General features: G+C 40.7%; 1 protein-coding gene across 2 annotated transcripts; it reads left to right on the plus strand.

Moving 5' to 3' along the window:
• Positions 1–6,063: 6,063 nt before the first annotated feature.
• On the plus strand, positions 6,064–15,806 carry PDIK1L (PDLIM1 interacting kinase 1 like). Of its 2 annotated transcripts, none has more exons than XM_090268838.1 (3): positions 6,064–7,256; positions 8,616–8,917; positions 12,813–15,806. In XM_090268838.1, exons 1-3 carry the CDS (start codon positions 7,109–7,111, stop codon positions 13,551–13,553), a joined length of 1,191 nt encoding a protein of 396 aa, XP_090124964.1. In that variant the 5' UTR covers positions 6,064–7,108; the 3' UTR covers positions 13,554–15,806. The 2 variants fall into 2 exon arrangements, with proteins under 2 accessions (XP_090124964.1, XP_090124963.1); XM_090268837.1 differs by having other exon boundaries at positions 6,064–6,550.
• Positions 15,807–16,480: the final 674 nt, after the last annotated feature.

Genomic DNA, 16,480 nt, shown 5'->3' on the forward strand with positions numbered 1-16,480 from the left:
TTTTTATTTATATTACCTATTTACATTTATTTACGTGTTGTTCATAGCTGAAATTGCTCTCCGATGATCTGCTTTCTGGGGATCCATTCTAATTAGGGGCATCTCTACTTGCCTTTTCCCATGTGACTCTTTAAAGGTTCAGGTAGGAAAAGTATTATCCAGAAACACCAATCTATGGGGCTTAGAACATGGAGTCTTGGCTCCACTATTGACTTATTACTGAGTCCTTCTGAGTCTGTTTCCTCAGCTATTAAATGGTATACCAATATTATCTACTACGTAGGGTTCTAGTGAGATTCATAGATGACGTTCCTCTTCTAGACGGGTTGGGAAATCACAGAGGAGTAGGCAAAGGCAGCAGCTGCACTAATAGAAAATGCCACTAGAGGGCAGGCACGCTACATCCAAGTCCCCACCTAGGCCTGCCATTCATTTCATTTTTTGAGCATGATTGTCTAACTTATGAAATACTCAAACGTACACAAAAGTTCAATAGTATAACAAACCCCGTGTTACCAGCACCACATTTCATCAACTACCAATGTTTTACCAATCTCCTTTCCTCTTTATGTTTGCTGTGCTGCCTGTGGAGTATTTTAAAAGCATATCCCAGAACTCTCACTTTTACTTTATCCATAATACATCACTGAGCAGTTCTAATTTTTTATTGATTTTACAGAGAGGGGGAGGGAGAAATAAAGAGAGAGAAACATCAATGTGAGAGAAAAACATTGATCAGTTGCTTCCTGCACACAGGATTGGGGACTGGACTCACAACCTAGGTATGTGCTCTGACCAGGAATGGAACCAGCCACCTTTTGGTTTACAGGATGTCGCCCAACCAACTGAGCCACACCAGCCAGTGATCTAGTTTTTTTAAGGTTTTTGTTTCTATAAGCACTGTGTCATTATCACACCTAACAAAGAATTATAATTTCTTAATTTGATCTATTGGTTCATGTTTAAAATGCCCTTTTGACAGTTGGCTCACTTAAATCAGAATTCAGATGTTTTTGCATTCAGTAAAGTCTTAACCCTTATGCTTTAATATTTTACCTTCCCTTTTTATTTTCATGCCATAAATTTGTTGCAGAAACTAGGTCACTTGTCCTATAGAATGTCCACATTTTGAGTTTGGCCAATTGTGGTGATAGCCTGTCCCTCATATTTCTGGTAACCTGGTAATTAAGACCTTGCTTGGCTTGATTAGGCTTAGATTCTTTTCTTTTTTTTTTTCAAGCAAGAATTTTTCATGGAGAGCACTTAGTAATTTTAAGATTGGTTCATGGATTCAGGCTGTGTCAGCTTAAGCTATCACAAAGTTCCCCAACAACATTTAACCCAACTGTTTTAGCATCATTTCACGATCATTGCCTACAATTTGCAAAATCATGCTTTTCTAATGTTATCATCTCTTCTGTGTTTATTAGTTGGAATTCTTCTATAAAAATAACTTTTTCTTGTGATGGATGTTAACTAGACTTAATGTGATCATTTCACTATACATTTCAAATCATTATATTGTACACCTGAAGCTAATATATGTCAGTTATATCACAATTTTAAAAATATAACTTTATCTGCTGTTTAGTTACCTGGAATATAACCCATTAGGGAAAGAACAGGAAAATGTTTGATTATTTTCCCTTTATTTATCAATGCTCAGAGTAAACTAGTTGATTCCTTACAAAACTCCAATGGCAACAAATGAGTTGTTTTCCATATCATTATTATTAATGGTTTTTATATTTTTTATGTATTGTAATCTATTAGTCATTTTTCTTTTAATGTTCAAATTGTTTTATCTTTGGCCAGTAGGGTCCCTTGTACAGTCATTGTTACATGACATCAAGTCTGAGTTTCCTGGCTTCCAGGAACAAGATGCCCAAACTCATCTTTCCTGCTTCAGATCTGACACCAGCCATTTATCAAAATAGCCTTAATTTTAACTTTTAATTTGTTCAAGTTAGAAAATGGTATTTAGAAACCAAATCTGTGCACTAAGAGTGTTCGTTACTACTAGGTTGGTCATTCCTGCTAGGCAGAATTGAAAAACACATAGTTTTGTCTTGGCCAGGTGGCTCGCTTGATTAGAGCATTGTCCCAATACAACAATGTTTTGGATTTGATCCCTGGTCGAGGCACATACAAGAATCAACCAATGAATGCATTAATAAGTGGAACAACAAATCGATGTTTCTCTCTTATTCTCCTTCCCTCTCTAAAGTCAATAAATATTTTTAATTTTTAATTTTTAATAAAAAGAAACGCATTTTAAGAGAAAAATATACTTCATTGCACTAACTCAGATCTAAAATAATTATAAATGTCTTTAATACTCGTAACTCTTAGACACATTGACAATAGTAATTCCTAATGCCATTAACACAATTGTTTTATCCTAAAGTATACCTACCAGTTTCAAAATAGCAATATCAATATTACTACTAACCATAAAACTAATAAATGCAATTTAATATTTCTATGCAGTTCTAGCTATCCTAAATCTATATCCCACCAGGGAGGTACAAATACTTATAAAGCCACTTGAAATTATTTTCTCTGTGTAGTTATGCCACCAATCTGACATATAAATGATTCGTTTGTATCCATTTGTTTTTCACTTTTATGAAGTATTTTATTATTTGTATTAAACTTTGTCATATAAATATGTAAAATATTTAGATTTTCAAAATAGTAACTATATAATAATGTACATTCACAGAAATCTCATTTCCATCCCCACCTGCTCCAACCCACATAAGAAACCATTTTTTAGAAGATGTGCAGTTGATTTTTTAAAAGCTGTGGTACATATATCCAGTGGAATATTACTTGGCCATGAAAAAGAATAAAATCTTAGAATTTGCAACAGCATGTATGGACCTAGAGGGTATTATGCTAAGTGAAATAAGTTAGTCAGAGAAAGATAAATACCATACAATTTCACTGATATGTGGAATCTAAAGAATGGCACAAACAAACAAACAAAACAGAAACAGGCTCATATATATACAAATAACTGATGGTTGGCAGAAGGGAGGGTTACTGGGTGAAAAAGGTGAATGGGTTGAGAAGTACTGATCCATAGTTACAAAATAGTCACAGGGATATAAAGTACAGCATAGGAAATATATAGTCAATAATATTGTAATAAACATGTATGATGCCAGTTGGGTACTGGAAATATCAGGGGGAACACTTTGTATAGTATATGATTGCCTAATCACTATGCTGTACACCTGAAACTAATACAAAATAATAGTGAATGTAAATTGTAATTGAAAAAAATTTTTTTTAAAGATTGGAGTTTATTCTCCCATTGTTTAAGCAATTAATACACACACACACACACACACACACACACATATCCTGATTAAGTACACAGAAGAAACCATCCTATAAACACTATTATGCAACTTATTTCACTTAATATATATGGACATCACTTCATATTAGTACCTTTATCAGTATATAAGAAACATTTTTAATGTATTTATTTTTTATTTGGAAAAATTAAACCTTATTTTTAAAACCTGACCTGAAATAGCAAACAGACAATACTATCATTTCAAGTAATAAGTAGGTAAAAAGATAAGGTCTTTGTCAAAACAGTAAGGTGCCAGACCTGGGGTAGGAACACTGCATGTTGCAAGAGCCGCATATATTTTTAGAGCTGCCTAGCACTCCATTCTATGTACTATAATTTATTCAGCCAGTTATTGACATGTGAGCAGTTTCCAACCTTTTGCTATAAAAATGCCATGATGAATATTCCTGTGATACAGCTTTTTGTATTTTTGCCAATATATCACAAGGATAGATTCCTAGAAGTTAAGTACCTAACCTAGAATTTCTTACTGAGTGAAAGAGCGAAAATATGTGGCTATATATTGCCAAATTTCCTTAGAATTAATCATTTTGCCTTCCCACTAACAATGCACTACTACACCCCAGAATGTTATTCTCAGGTATATTTTGGTTCCATATCAGATAGAAAAGCTGCAGAGATGAATCACAGACAAAGTTCCTGTCTCAAAAGTCCCAGGAACTCCCACTCTAGTAGAACTATGGACAACCAAATGATGATATAATGTCATACGTAGAGGCAGATTTACGCTAAAGCAAATGAAGCGTAAGCTTCAGAGTGCCTCACTTAGAAGCCCTTTCCAAGGCCCCAGCAACGTGTTTACAGGGCCGTTTTGTAATCTTTTACTAAAGAGGACACCCCAAATTGTTTAGGTTTTAGGCTCCACAAATCCTGAACCCACCTCACAGACTGTAGGTTCAGCCTATCTTTGGGGTTAGGGGGGTGGGTTTCAAGTCTCGGTTCTGCTGCCACCTTGAAAGGAGAGACTCCTACATTTAATGACTGAGACAAATAAAAGGAAAAGGCTTCCTCTGGCCCAAAGTGTTAACCCTCCCCTGATTTTGATCAGTTACCTACACATGTAGTAGCTAGCCGTCCGCACAGAGCCTTCCATATTTCCCCTCTTTTCAACAGCAGAAACCAAACCTTGGTTGACCTCAGTAGTCCCAGTAGGAAGGTGAAGACTGGTACATGGCACTCGGGACAAAAGTCTGGAACAGATTACAGAGCAGTTTTTGGGGGGCGGGGGGGGTGTTACGTTACACCAGGGGAATGGGTATTCAAAGCAGGCACCGCCCCCCAAACAGGCACTTTTAGGTCAAGTAACAGGTCTGTTTCCTCACTTGTAAAAATAGGATTAAATAATAAAGCCTGCCCCTGTGTGTTTTGGTTATGATTAGGCGATATCATTCAAAGACCTAGACCAGTTCCAAATTCTAGAGGGAAGGTCAATATGTGGAGAACAGAAAATAAAACGAGTAATTGATGTTATACAGCAATGGGAGGAGGAACAACCACCTTATTGACAAATAGTCGTCGGCAGCCGTCCGTCTCGAGAGACGATGGTGTAGCTTCTTAAGAGTCTATCTGCACCGCCGAGAATGGCTGTGCAGTCCGACTCGGGAGTGACACGGTATCTGTCTCCTCCCGTGTTGAATTGACATCTTGCGATGACGCTGAAGCTACAGAGCCTGGGCAGGGTGATATGGAGGGTCTGCTGTTGCCCATGCAGCAGACCCCCCCTCTCTTCGCAGCTGAAGGGTCCAAGGGAAAGACGGAGTCAATACAGCTTGGCTTCAGGTGCGCCGCAGGAGTTGCCGGTGTTGACTACAACGTCAAACCGCCTTAGGGACTCCGGCTCCGGATTTTCTGTCGGGGTTTATTCCCTTAGCCTTTCCCCTGAAGAGGTATGCCGCAAGGCAGCGGAGGTTTTTTGGAGTCAGAGTTTTCCTTCTCTGTTGACAAATAGTAGGTGCATAATAAGTGAAGAAGGGATGGATGCTTACTGATCTAACTAACTGAATGACCGACTGGTCCTGGTCCCTGAGTCACTGACAGTCTCGGGCTGGCTCGGGAGAAAGAACGCTGGGATGTGACCGACGGCTGTCGGGTGACCCAACCACTTCGGCTGACCGTAGGGCACGAGTGGCATTGTTCGCTGTCAATACTGGCCCCGGTCGCCTTGGAACGCCGCCTTTCGCCGCGCGCCAGCTGGATCTCGACTCTCCAAGAGCCCGTGGGTGCGGCCGCGGAGCGGGACGTGTGCGGGGGGGGGGCTGCAGTCAGGTGCGGGCGCCACCGCCTCTTCCTTCTCGCGCCGGGCAGGGCGCCTCCTGACTCCCGGAGGCCGCGGCCCAGGAACAATGAGGCGCCGGCTTCTTTAAGGGAGATACCACCGCGCCGGCGGGGCAGGGGATAGCGTCTTCCCAGATGATCGCACCCAGCCCCGCGCCGCCGCCGCCTCCTCGGCAACTGCACCACCCGCAAACATGGCTCAGTGACTCTTGACAAAAGGTGCAGCCTCCCTTCCGGCGGGGCGGACGCGAGGCCTCCCAACTCCGGCCGCGCCTCCCCGCGGGCCCGCCAAAGCGCTCTGCGTCCCGCATGCACCCCAGGTCCGCGCCGAAGAAGATGCACCAGGCGTCCCACCCCAGCGACTCTCGCACACCTGCCCGCGGGTCGGTAGGTCTGCAGGAGGGCGGAGGGGAGGGGCGGCCACGCAGACCACGCGTACCGTCTGGCCCCGACCTGCTGCTGAGGACCAGCCCCGGGGCCGCGGATCCTGCGCGCCTACTGCGGCTGGAGCACGACCGAGTCCCCAGCATGCAGTGGCCTCCTCGCTCCCGGGCCTGGCGTCCCCTGCGTGGAGGGACAGGAGTGGTGCGTGCCGACGCGCGCACACCTTCCGCGACTCCCAGCTCTTGAAAGCCAGGGGAGAAGGGAGGTGGCCAGAGGAGCCCCGGGCGCGCGCCCAATAGGGACAGCGCGGGGAGTCCCGCTTCGCGCTACGGAACGCCGGAGGGGGGCGGGGCCGCGAGGCGTAAGGGTGTGTGTGTCCGCGCACCACGGGGGCGCGCACCGGCCTCTTGACTGGAGGCCGTGGCGACGGAGGCGCGAGCTGCCCGATAATGGCGGCCTGCAGAGCCCGTGAGAGAGAGAAGCGGCGGTGGCTCCCCTGAGGTAAATCCGGCCCTTCAGCCTGGCAGAGAGGCCCCGCTGCAGAGCCGAGGGTCCTGCATGTGTTCCCCTCTCCAGGGGGCCTGTCACAGACCTGTCAGCGGAGTCAACCTGGGGAAGGCCTCGCGTTCCTCAGGCCTCCGACCGGCACACCTCAGGCCACTGGCCCCAGCTACGGCCTCATCTTATGCCCCCGGCCTCGGCCTCCAGCCCCGAAGGATTGGGGCAGCCGCAGGACTGGCCCCTGCGCGTGAAGGGCTTCGGAAGGATCCCCTCCGGGTTCCGTCTGGACACAGCTGAGGAGGGGGTGGGTCTCATACTTGGCCAATGAGCTGGGCCCTGAGCCGCCGCGTCTGGCTGCACCTCTGCCCAGGACTGGCCCTTCCCCGGCACCGGCAGGTGTGTGGCCTGGCCGGCCCGCGTCCGAGCGCCGAATTAGCACGGCGGGCATGAGGGCCCGGGAAGTGCCGGCCCAAGCCACGGAGGTTCGCCCAGGATCCATCACCGTGCTGTGTTTTGATCCGGACCGCAAGGATTTCATAAACACCCTCCGTCCCCCGTATGGGACAGCTTCAAAGACACAGCCACTTTGAGACGGACAATAATTGGAGATCCACGGAAAGCAGAAAAGAAAGTCTCCTGTGTAGTCGGGGCACAAGAGTCTGGGCCAGGAAATCAGACACTAGGAAATACAGTAGGATTTTGCAGAGTGGGTGTCCAATCAGAGGAAGCGGGACTAAGAAGCAATCTCAGACGCTTTGTTTTCTTTATTAAATCGATACCGTGGACTTGTAAAGTAGCTGTTACCAATCTTTCAGGCTCAAGGGTCAGTAACTGTTTGCTCCCCCAAACAAAGAGAGCTCCTTCAATTGTAGGACAGTTTTTGTTGGCAAAAATGGCGTAGACCTAAATTAACTATTGTTAAACAACAGAAAGGTAATCATATTCGAAGTAGCTTCTTTTATTTTTAAAGGAATGTTTTTCTCCACAAACTTCCTTTAGATTGCAAGAAATAAGGAAATAACAAAATTAAAATAGGAACGTATACATTTGGACTTTTTACTCTAATAATAAAAACAACTACAGCCCTGGCTGGTGTGGCTCAGTGGATTGAGCGACGGCCTGCGAACTGATGTGTCGCGCGTTCAATTCCCAGTCAGGGCACATGCCTGGGTTGTGGGCCAGGTCCCCAGTTGGGGGCACGCAAGAGGCAACCACACATTGATGTTTCACTCCCTCTCTTCCCCTCTCTCTAAAAATAAATAAATAAAATCTTTGGAAAACAAAATTACACATTTTCAGTTCTATATGTGATCTGGTTCACTTTCAGTCCCTAAACATAAACCAGGTGTTTGTATTTCTAACTGTGAGGGTTTTTGCTTTTTGTTTTTATTTTTGCTGTTTCATGACCTTTTATGTGTGTTTCAGCTTTAAGGAAAAGTTGGGATTTGTTTTTTTGTGATAAGTAAGAATGCTGAATTTTTGGGTTAACCTTTAACAGTGATATATTGAAGCAGTCTGTGTAAGAGGCAATATAGGATAGTAGTTAAAATTACGGGTGTCAGAGCCAGATGGCCTGGTTTCAGATCTTAGGTCCTAGCTGATGTTGGGCATGTTGCTTAAATTTGCCATGCTTCAGTTGTCTCATCTATAAAGTGACCATAATAGTATCTACTTTATAACATTTTATGAGGATTAAGTGGATTAATCGTATATCCAACAAAGGGCTGATATCTGGAATATAGGGTGGGGTAAAAATAGGTTTACAGTTGTTCGTATGGAAAAATAATACAATAAAAATACAGGAATAAACTTCTGCGTATTCATAACTGTAAACCTACTTTTGCCCCACCCTGTGGTATGGAGCGCTTGGTTCCTGATACGTGGTAAGTACTACATAAATGTTAGCTGCTTTCCTGTTATTAAAATACTTAGATTTGCCCAAGGTACAGCAGATAATCTTTCAAGCACTGTAAACAGTGAAGCAAATGATAATTAAATCATACTTAAGAAATGCAAGCCAGTATGGATGCTTAATTTCATTAGAGCGCTTTGTTTATTTTTTCAGAAACCTTGACCTTGAAGATGGTGAGTAGCCAGCCAAAGTACGATCTAATACGGGAGGTAGGCCGAGGTAGTTACGGTGTTGTCTATGAAGCAGTCATCAGAAAGACCTCTGCACGGGTGGCAGTGAAGAAAATTCGATGTCATGCTCCTGAGAATGTTGAACTAGCCCTTCGTGAATTCTGGGCACTAAGCAGTATCAAGAGCCAACATCCAAATGTGATTCACTTGGAGGAATGCATCCTGCAAAAAGATGGAATGGTGCAAAAGATGTCCCATGGCTCTAATTCTTCCCTTTATTTACAGGTATGTGTGGTTGAATGGGAAATAGAAATGATTTGAACATAGCATTGGTGAGCCAGAAGAGGGATGAAGGAGTCAGATGAACTACTTTTAAATATTGGTGTTTATATAGTTAGGAGTAGATAGGGGTCTGCCAAGAATCGAGTAGATGTTTGCTTTAAAACAAGGTTTTATTTAAACCTGTGATACAAATACCTAAAAATAACATAAGCCACCTGTTATGCCATGATACTTGCCAATTTGCATAGAAATGGGCAACATAGGAGCTAGAAAAGTGATCAAGACTAGAATCTATTATCTTGACTTATTCGAAATCAGTTTTTTGTATTTGTTTTTTAACTGAAGACAGAAGAAAAGGAAAAACTCCATAACCAATAGCAGCACCCATAAATGATTGGGCACTGGTTTGAACGTAAACCTCTGCTGTTCTATTCAATTCCACTTAATTTTCATGAAGTATATGGCTTAACACCTGAATGTTATTAACAATGATAAAGTTAGCATTTGGGTTCCTACTTAGTTCCATGCTCTGTGCTAAGTGCTTTAAAGGCAGTTGCTCAGAACAATACTATAAGGAAAGTGCTATTATAATCTACATTACAAATGAAGAAACTGAGGCTTAGAATACATAATGAAGTTATCCAAAGTCACATAGCTAACAGGTAGCAGAATTGGGAGCTGAACATAGGACAATCTGCCAGCAAAAATCTTATGCTCTCTTAACCTCCAAATTACTCTTGCCTCCTGCCCTGGCTGGTTTAGCTCAGTGGATTGAGCGTCGGCCTGCGAGCTAAGTGTCGCTGGTTCGATCTTCCAGTCAGGGTACATCAGAGAAGGAAAACTCTGACTCCAAAAAACCTCCGCTGCCTTGCGGCATACCTCTTCAGGGGAAAGGCTAAGGGAGTAAACCCCGACAGAAAATCCGGAGCCGGAGTCCTTAAGGCGGTTTGACGTTGTAGTCAACACTGGCAACTCCTGCGGCGCACCTGAAGCCAAGCTGTATTGACTCCGTCTTTCCCTTGGACCCTTCAGCTGCGAAGAGAGGGGGGGTCTGCTGCATGGGCAACAGCAGACCCTCCATATTACCCTGCCCAGGCTCTGTAGCTTCAGCGTCATCGCAAGATGTCGATTCAACACGGGAGGAGACAGATACTACCATGTCACTCCCGAGTCGGACTGCACAGCCATTCTCGGCGGTGCAGATAGACTCTTAAGAAGCTACACCATCGTCTCTCGAGACGGACGGCTGCCGACGACGACTCTTGCCTCCAAGGTATTATTTTGTAGGCCTGGGAGAAGTATTAACAGAGGAAAATAGAAAAGGTTAGGGGTTTGTTTTGTTTCAGTTTTTAGGTTGGCTTTTGTCATAGATTAAAATTTCTAGTAGCTCTATACTGGCTAAAGAGAAAGTATAATTCAGACATACCTAGGTAAAGGCCAGAGCAAAATTTCTTAAGTCCAGTCATTCCTGGAAAAGGAAACATTTTCCGTGAGTGTGTCTAAATTCAGAATTTACCATCAGGATACAAAAGTCTGTTTTTAAAACAACAAAGGCTTGCTCTGGCCAATGTGGCTCAGTTGGTTGGAGTATTGTCCCACAGATCAAAGGGTTGCAGGTTCGATTCTTGGTCAGGGCACATGTCTAGCTTTCGGATTCAGTCCCCTGTCAGTCGCGTTCAGTAGGCAACCAATCAATGTTTCTTTGTCTCTTTCTCTCTCTCTTCCTCTGTCTGGAATCAATAGATATATCCTTGGATGAGGATTAAAAACAACTTTTTTTTAAAGGCATACGGATTAGGAACAACAAAGAAAACAAACATCCCTGGCTGGCGTGGCTCAGTTGGTTGAGTGCTGGCCTGCAAGCCAAAAGGTCGTTGGTTCGATTCCCAGTCAGGGCACAAGCCTGAGTTGCAGGCCAAGCCTCCAGTTGGGGGTGTGCGAGAGGCAACAGATTATTTCTCTCCCGCTCTTTCTCCCTCCCTTCCCCTCTTTCTAAAAATAATTAAATAAAATCTTTAAAAAAGAAAGAAAGAAAATAAACATAACATGTATAATTAGAAACTTGCAAGTTTCATTTTATGGTGAACAAATATCAATCTTGAGACTAACTTATATTGCAGTTTAACATGTTATGCCCCAAAGTTTTCTCTCCTAACACTGAATACAAAACACAACTATTTTGCCTCTGTTTAATTTATTGTTTACGTTTCTAAAAGTGCTTATTTTGTAAGTTGCACTCACAGAGGAAATATCAGAAACATTCTTACTACCACATTTCATCTAAAAAGTGTATAGAACCTTTCTGAACTTTGCATCGAATTTTGGAGACCAAGATGTATAACCTTTTTCCAAAAGACATTTAAACATATGACTTAGTGCTGGTAGTATTCTTGAGTTCAGATCAAGCAATCTTTATAGTAACTAGGCATTAGCTGGTCTTTCAAGGCTTTAAGATAGTACTTCCAGACTTGATTCAGTGATATTTTTTAAATCTAAAGCACCTTTTTGTTTAATAACTTTCCTTTTTTAAAGCTTGTTAGACCTATGTTTGACCTGTGGCACTTTTTGCTAGGTGTACGACCTTGAATAAATAACCTTTTTCCAGTATCTACATTTTTGTATGTAAAACAGGAATAGTAATTTCTACCTTCCATGGGAGTTGTCAAAATTAGAGGTGATGCAAATACAGTATTTGGCACATAGGAAGTACTCGGTGCTAGGTAGCTCTATTAAAATTGTCTTTTCTAGCCATGACTGGTGCGGCTCAGTTTGTTGGAGCATTGTCCAGTAAACCGAAAAGTCGCAGGTCCAGGCAGCAGATCGACGTTTCTTTCTCACCTTGATGTTTCGCCTTCTCTCTCTCCTTACCCTCCCCTCTCTCTGAGATCAATGGACATGTCCTCAGGTGAGGACGAAAAGAAAAAATATAAACAAATAAAATTCCAAAAGTTGTGGAAGTTCAAAGAGAAGATCTAAAGAGATTATGCAAACTCTTTGGCTTCCCTACTAAGTTTCTACTAAATCTATGGGTCAGAAGAGGATACAATAGGACAAATGCTTTCAAAGCACTATATGCTGCCCGTTTTTTAGAATGGTAGTTTATGTTCAGTGAAATAATTAATATTCTTGAATTTCAGGTAATAGTTATAATTAGATAATGATAACATAAAACTGATTTATTCTAGATTTTCAGCTTGTCTTACAAAAATATGCAAACTCAGGTTTGAATTTTTATATCAAAATGCAAATATGACTGTTATACATTGGTTTTTAGAAGCCATCCAGTAATAGAGGTAGCCAACATATTTGCATTCTGCCTGTAGAGGTGTATGAAGTAATGATGTCTGTCTTTGTTCATCAGTGACTACAGGAGCACTTTATTTCTATAATAACTAGTTGTTCCTTGATTATTTTCTCTCTTGATTTCTCAGATGATGTTGATAGTGTATGTGCAACGAGTAAGTAAAATACTTCAGGCAGTTTCATTTAATAGAATTTCCTAATTGGTGTTTATATCCCAGCTGGCAATCTCCCAATGTCTAGCTACTGAAACATGGATCTTTTCAGGACACTATTAGCTAAATGGGTAGAATTGAACTCCATTGACACATGCAGAAAATGTAAAGCCAGTTGGGCACTTTTCAAAATAAAGGTATTTTTAAATAAGTTTTTACCTCTTGACTTAGAGATTTGGTATATTGTACTTATTAGGGACAAAGTGACAGTTTGAAGTACTGAAATTTAAAATAAAATGAACATATGAAAACAGTGACCAAATAAAATATGTATGGAATATCCACGTAAATTGGAGACTGACTTAACCAGTTACATTTTTTATATAGCTGAATTGTATAAGATGTACAAATGATTGTATTCTGTCTTTTTTTCCTTCGTATAGCTTGTAGAGACTTCATTAAAAGGAGAAATTGCCTTTGATCCCAGAAGCGCCTATTACTTGTGGTTTGTGATGGATTTTTGTGACGGAGGAGATATGAATGAGTATCTGTTGTCCAGGAAACCCAATCGTAAAACTAACACCAGCTTCATGCTTCAGCTGAGCAGTGCCCTGGCTTTCTTGCATAAAAACCAGATCATCCACCGAGATCTTAAACCTGATAACATCTTGATTTCTCAAAGCAGGTTGGATACGAGTGACTTGGAACCCACACTGAAAGTGGCTGATTTTGGTCTAAGTAAAGTGTGCTCAGCCTCTGGACAGAACCCAGAAGAACCTGTCAGTGTAAACAAGTGTTTCCTTTCCACAGCCTGTGGAACAGATTTCTACATGGCTCCTGAAGTGTGGGAAGGACATTACACAGCAAAAGCTGACATCTTTGCTCTGGGGATTATCATCTGGGCAATGCTGGAAAGGATCACATTCATAGACACAGAGACAAAGAAGGAACTCTTGGGGAGCTATGTAAAACAAGGAACTGAGATTGTGCCTGTTGGGGAGGCACTTCTGGAAAATCCCAAAATGGAACTTCTCATTCCTGTGAAGAAAAAGTCTATGAATGGGCGAATGAAGCAACTGATTAAGGAAATGCTGGCTGCAAATCCTCAGGATCGTCCAGATGCTTTTGAACTAGAACTCAGATTAGTACAAATTGCATTTAAAGATAGCAGTTGGGAAACGTGACACGTATATTATTTGCAAATATATTGGATGATATGCTGCTTCTGTTTTAACAGTGATGCAACATAATGTGGCTGAAAAAGAATATAAAAAGATGAACTCCACCTTCTAAGGGTTTAGATTTTATTGTGGGTGTTTTTTTCCTCATTTTTCTTAAGTCCAAGCTGGCCATTTTGTTAGTATGTTTTAAATGTCTAACCAATGTGGGTGTAAATTTTTTTTAATGACCATTGGTAGAAGTTTGGCAGGAAAATTATCTTAAGAGCCAAGAAGAAAAGAGAGTCCAGTTTTCTGGAAGTATGTCTCTAAGTATTTTAGACATTCCTTGTCAGTATTAGGAATTTCCATGGAAGAAAAGGTTTGCATGCTGGTAATGCAACCTTTGAAGCTTTGTAAAGGAAACATATATGTATATATTTATGTATATGTAAGTAAGTGAATGTTTGCATTTTGCATTCCATATGAGGACAATGCCACTTCTGTTTTAAATTATTTGATGTAGGTTTGGGTTTTTTGAGATTTGCTGGTGAAATCAGTGATAAGAAATAAAAGAACCTTCCTTCATCATCCTACCCTGTCCCTCCCTCTAATGAAATCATACTAAGTTTTTTATTTTTGTAATATTATACAGTTTTTTAAAGGGATCATTTTGGAGGATCTAAAATAATCTGATTAAACATAAATGAAGTTAAGTGATCCAAAGCTGCTGAAGTATGTTTGAGTTTCCCAGTGCCCTACACTGCAGGAGTAGAATTAGCCACGCAGTCGTGTAGTAGCAGGTTGGCAAGGATATTGATTCAGTCATACCTTCTTTAGGTAACCAGGCACTCAGTTAAACCACTGCACTGGAACATGCCTGCATTTGAGCATCTACAATTTGAATACAGGATTCTTCTGTTTCTGAAGATACTGCTATATATGTGTACTACAGTACTTGATATATTAATTTTTTATTTCAAGACTCTATGTCTGAGCCTCAATATAAAATTGAAGAAACCAAATGAGCTCTATCCTCACATTGCCTGCCCTGATAGGGTCTCTTGTTTCATCACTGGAATTTCTTTCATTTTGGCACTAATGCTGTTTTCTCTTGTCTAATTTGACACAGTAATGGTAGTGATATAGTTGTATTAGATGTTGATCTCCTTTTTCTAATGTGGAAGATGATACCTATATAGTTTGGCAAATGGATAATATATTGTGGCATCAACTATATCTTTCAAGTAGAAAAGTTACGGATTTTATACAATCACTTGGTATGGTCTATGTGAAAACCATTAGACCATTATTTTTCTGGAAGTCAGTTTGATTTTAACCCTACATGGTTGTCTCCGGTTTGTTTTTCTATAAATGCAGATTGTTAATATCTAAGGAAAAAAGGTTTTCCTAAAACAAAACATTAGCCTTTAAGGTTAGAGAGAACTTAAGATCATGTATCTAGGTTAATCTTTATTAAAGCACTAGAATCTTTGGTCAAAGAATTTTAAAAGATTAGAACATTAAAATCATTGATAGTTTGCATAGTCTCTTCAGATGTTTCTTTTGAACTTCCTCAGCTTTTGGAATATTGCTATCATAAATTTCTCCTTATTTGAAATTTGTTCAGGGGACTATAGGAGGTGAAAAAGCACAAAGAAATTAGAGTACATAGAATTTCTGAATTATGTGTTACTTGATCCAGAGGTTCAAAACTTGGACTAAAAGGTTTTATTGAAATAAAGCCTTTAAAAATATTTTTTTAAATCATTTTAACATCACTTGTAATATAATAAGAGGTGGAACACTGGCACCTCATGCTAATTGACCCTCTGGATCACCAAATTAGTATAAACAGATCTGACCAAGGGGATTGAGTTATTGGAAGTAAACAGCATCCTTCTAATGTCTGTCAATAACACAACAGGTTCATGATTCCGGTGATAGTATGCCAGCACTTCATTTGCTCTTCAAATATCTATGTGCTTGGAGCTATGGTTTCCTAAGTACATAGTTTCTGGTCCTGTTTTATTTAAAAGTTAATGGTTGTAATTTATTTTAAAAGATTTTACCTGTGAAACAGAGTTGTTTCTTTCGTTGGTAGTAAGGGTGTGAGGTGATCAGGAAGTTTCTTCTGAAATTTTCTTAAGTCCTTGTATTCTAAAATAGACTATGATACCAAGCAAAATGAGAGTAAATTCGTTGTCTTTATTTGTTCTTTCAGTCAGGAGACATTAAGTACCTACTGTGTGCTCAGCACTAACAGTCAGTTGATAAAATGACAGTTTAAAAATGGTGTATAACCACAGGTGTTTTCCAGCCATGAGTAAGAAATACAAGGTGATTAGTGATACTTGAAAATTCCTGGATATTTGCTAGAAGAAGAATGAAAGCAAGAATTTGTGCATAGTGCCTTGCCCATAGTAGGTACTCAATAAACAATTATTCTTCATAAAGTCTCTTGCCACGGTCTATAGTGTTTTATGAAATTTGTCTTAATTGAAAAAAGACCAAATATTTCAAATAAGCTTATAGGCAGCTATGGCCGGTTAAAATATGGGGTTGTACAGTTAGTTCCTAGAATGTTATTTTGCACTAGTTGTCACTTAGAAAGATGGGGTTCCTGTAGATTTTTTGGTGCTAAGGGATACTTTGTCATTATGATGAAGTAAGTGTTAAGTGTCAGATAAATAGCACACTGAATAGTTTTTTCTGCTGGTCTGTGTTTTCCTCTTTGTTGTTGTTTTTAATTGTAAAATGTTTATCAAACTATTGTAGCAGCTACAAAATAATTCACCAGCATGACAAAATGGTCAAAAAATGTCATCAGCACTTCAAAAATGAAAGCAACTTTTGAAATTTTCTTTTAAAATTGTCGAATATATTTTATGAAGAATTTATAAAAGGGGGGAAATGATTGTAATTTATTGTTTATGACTTTTTTTTTAATAAAG

The sequence above is a fragment of the Furipterus horrens genome, unplaced genomic scaffold, assembly GCF_987537825.1.
Source record: "Furipterus horrens unplaced genomic scaffold, mFurHor1.1.pri manual_scaffold_3, whole genome shotgun sequence".
In the NCBI taxonomy this organism is placed as follows: domain Eukaryota; kingdom Metazoa; phylum Chordata; class Mammalia; order Chiroptera; family Furipteridae; genus Furipterus; species Furipterus horrens.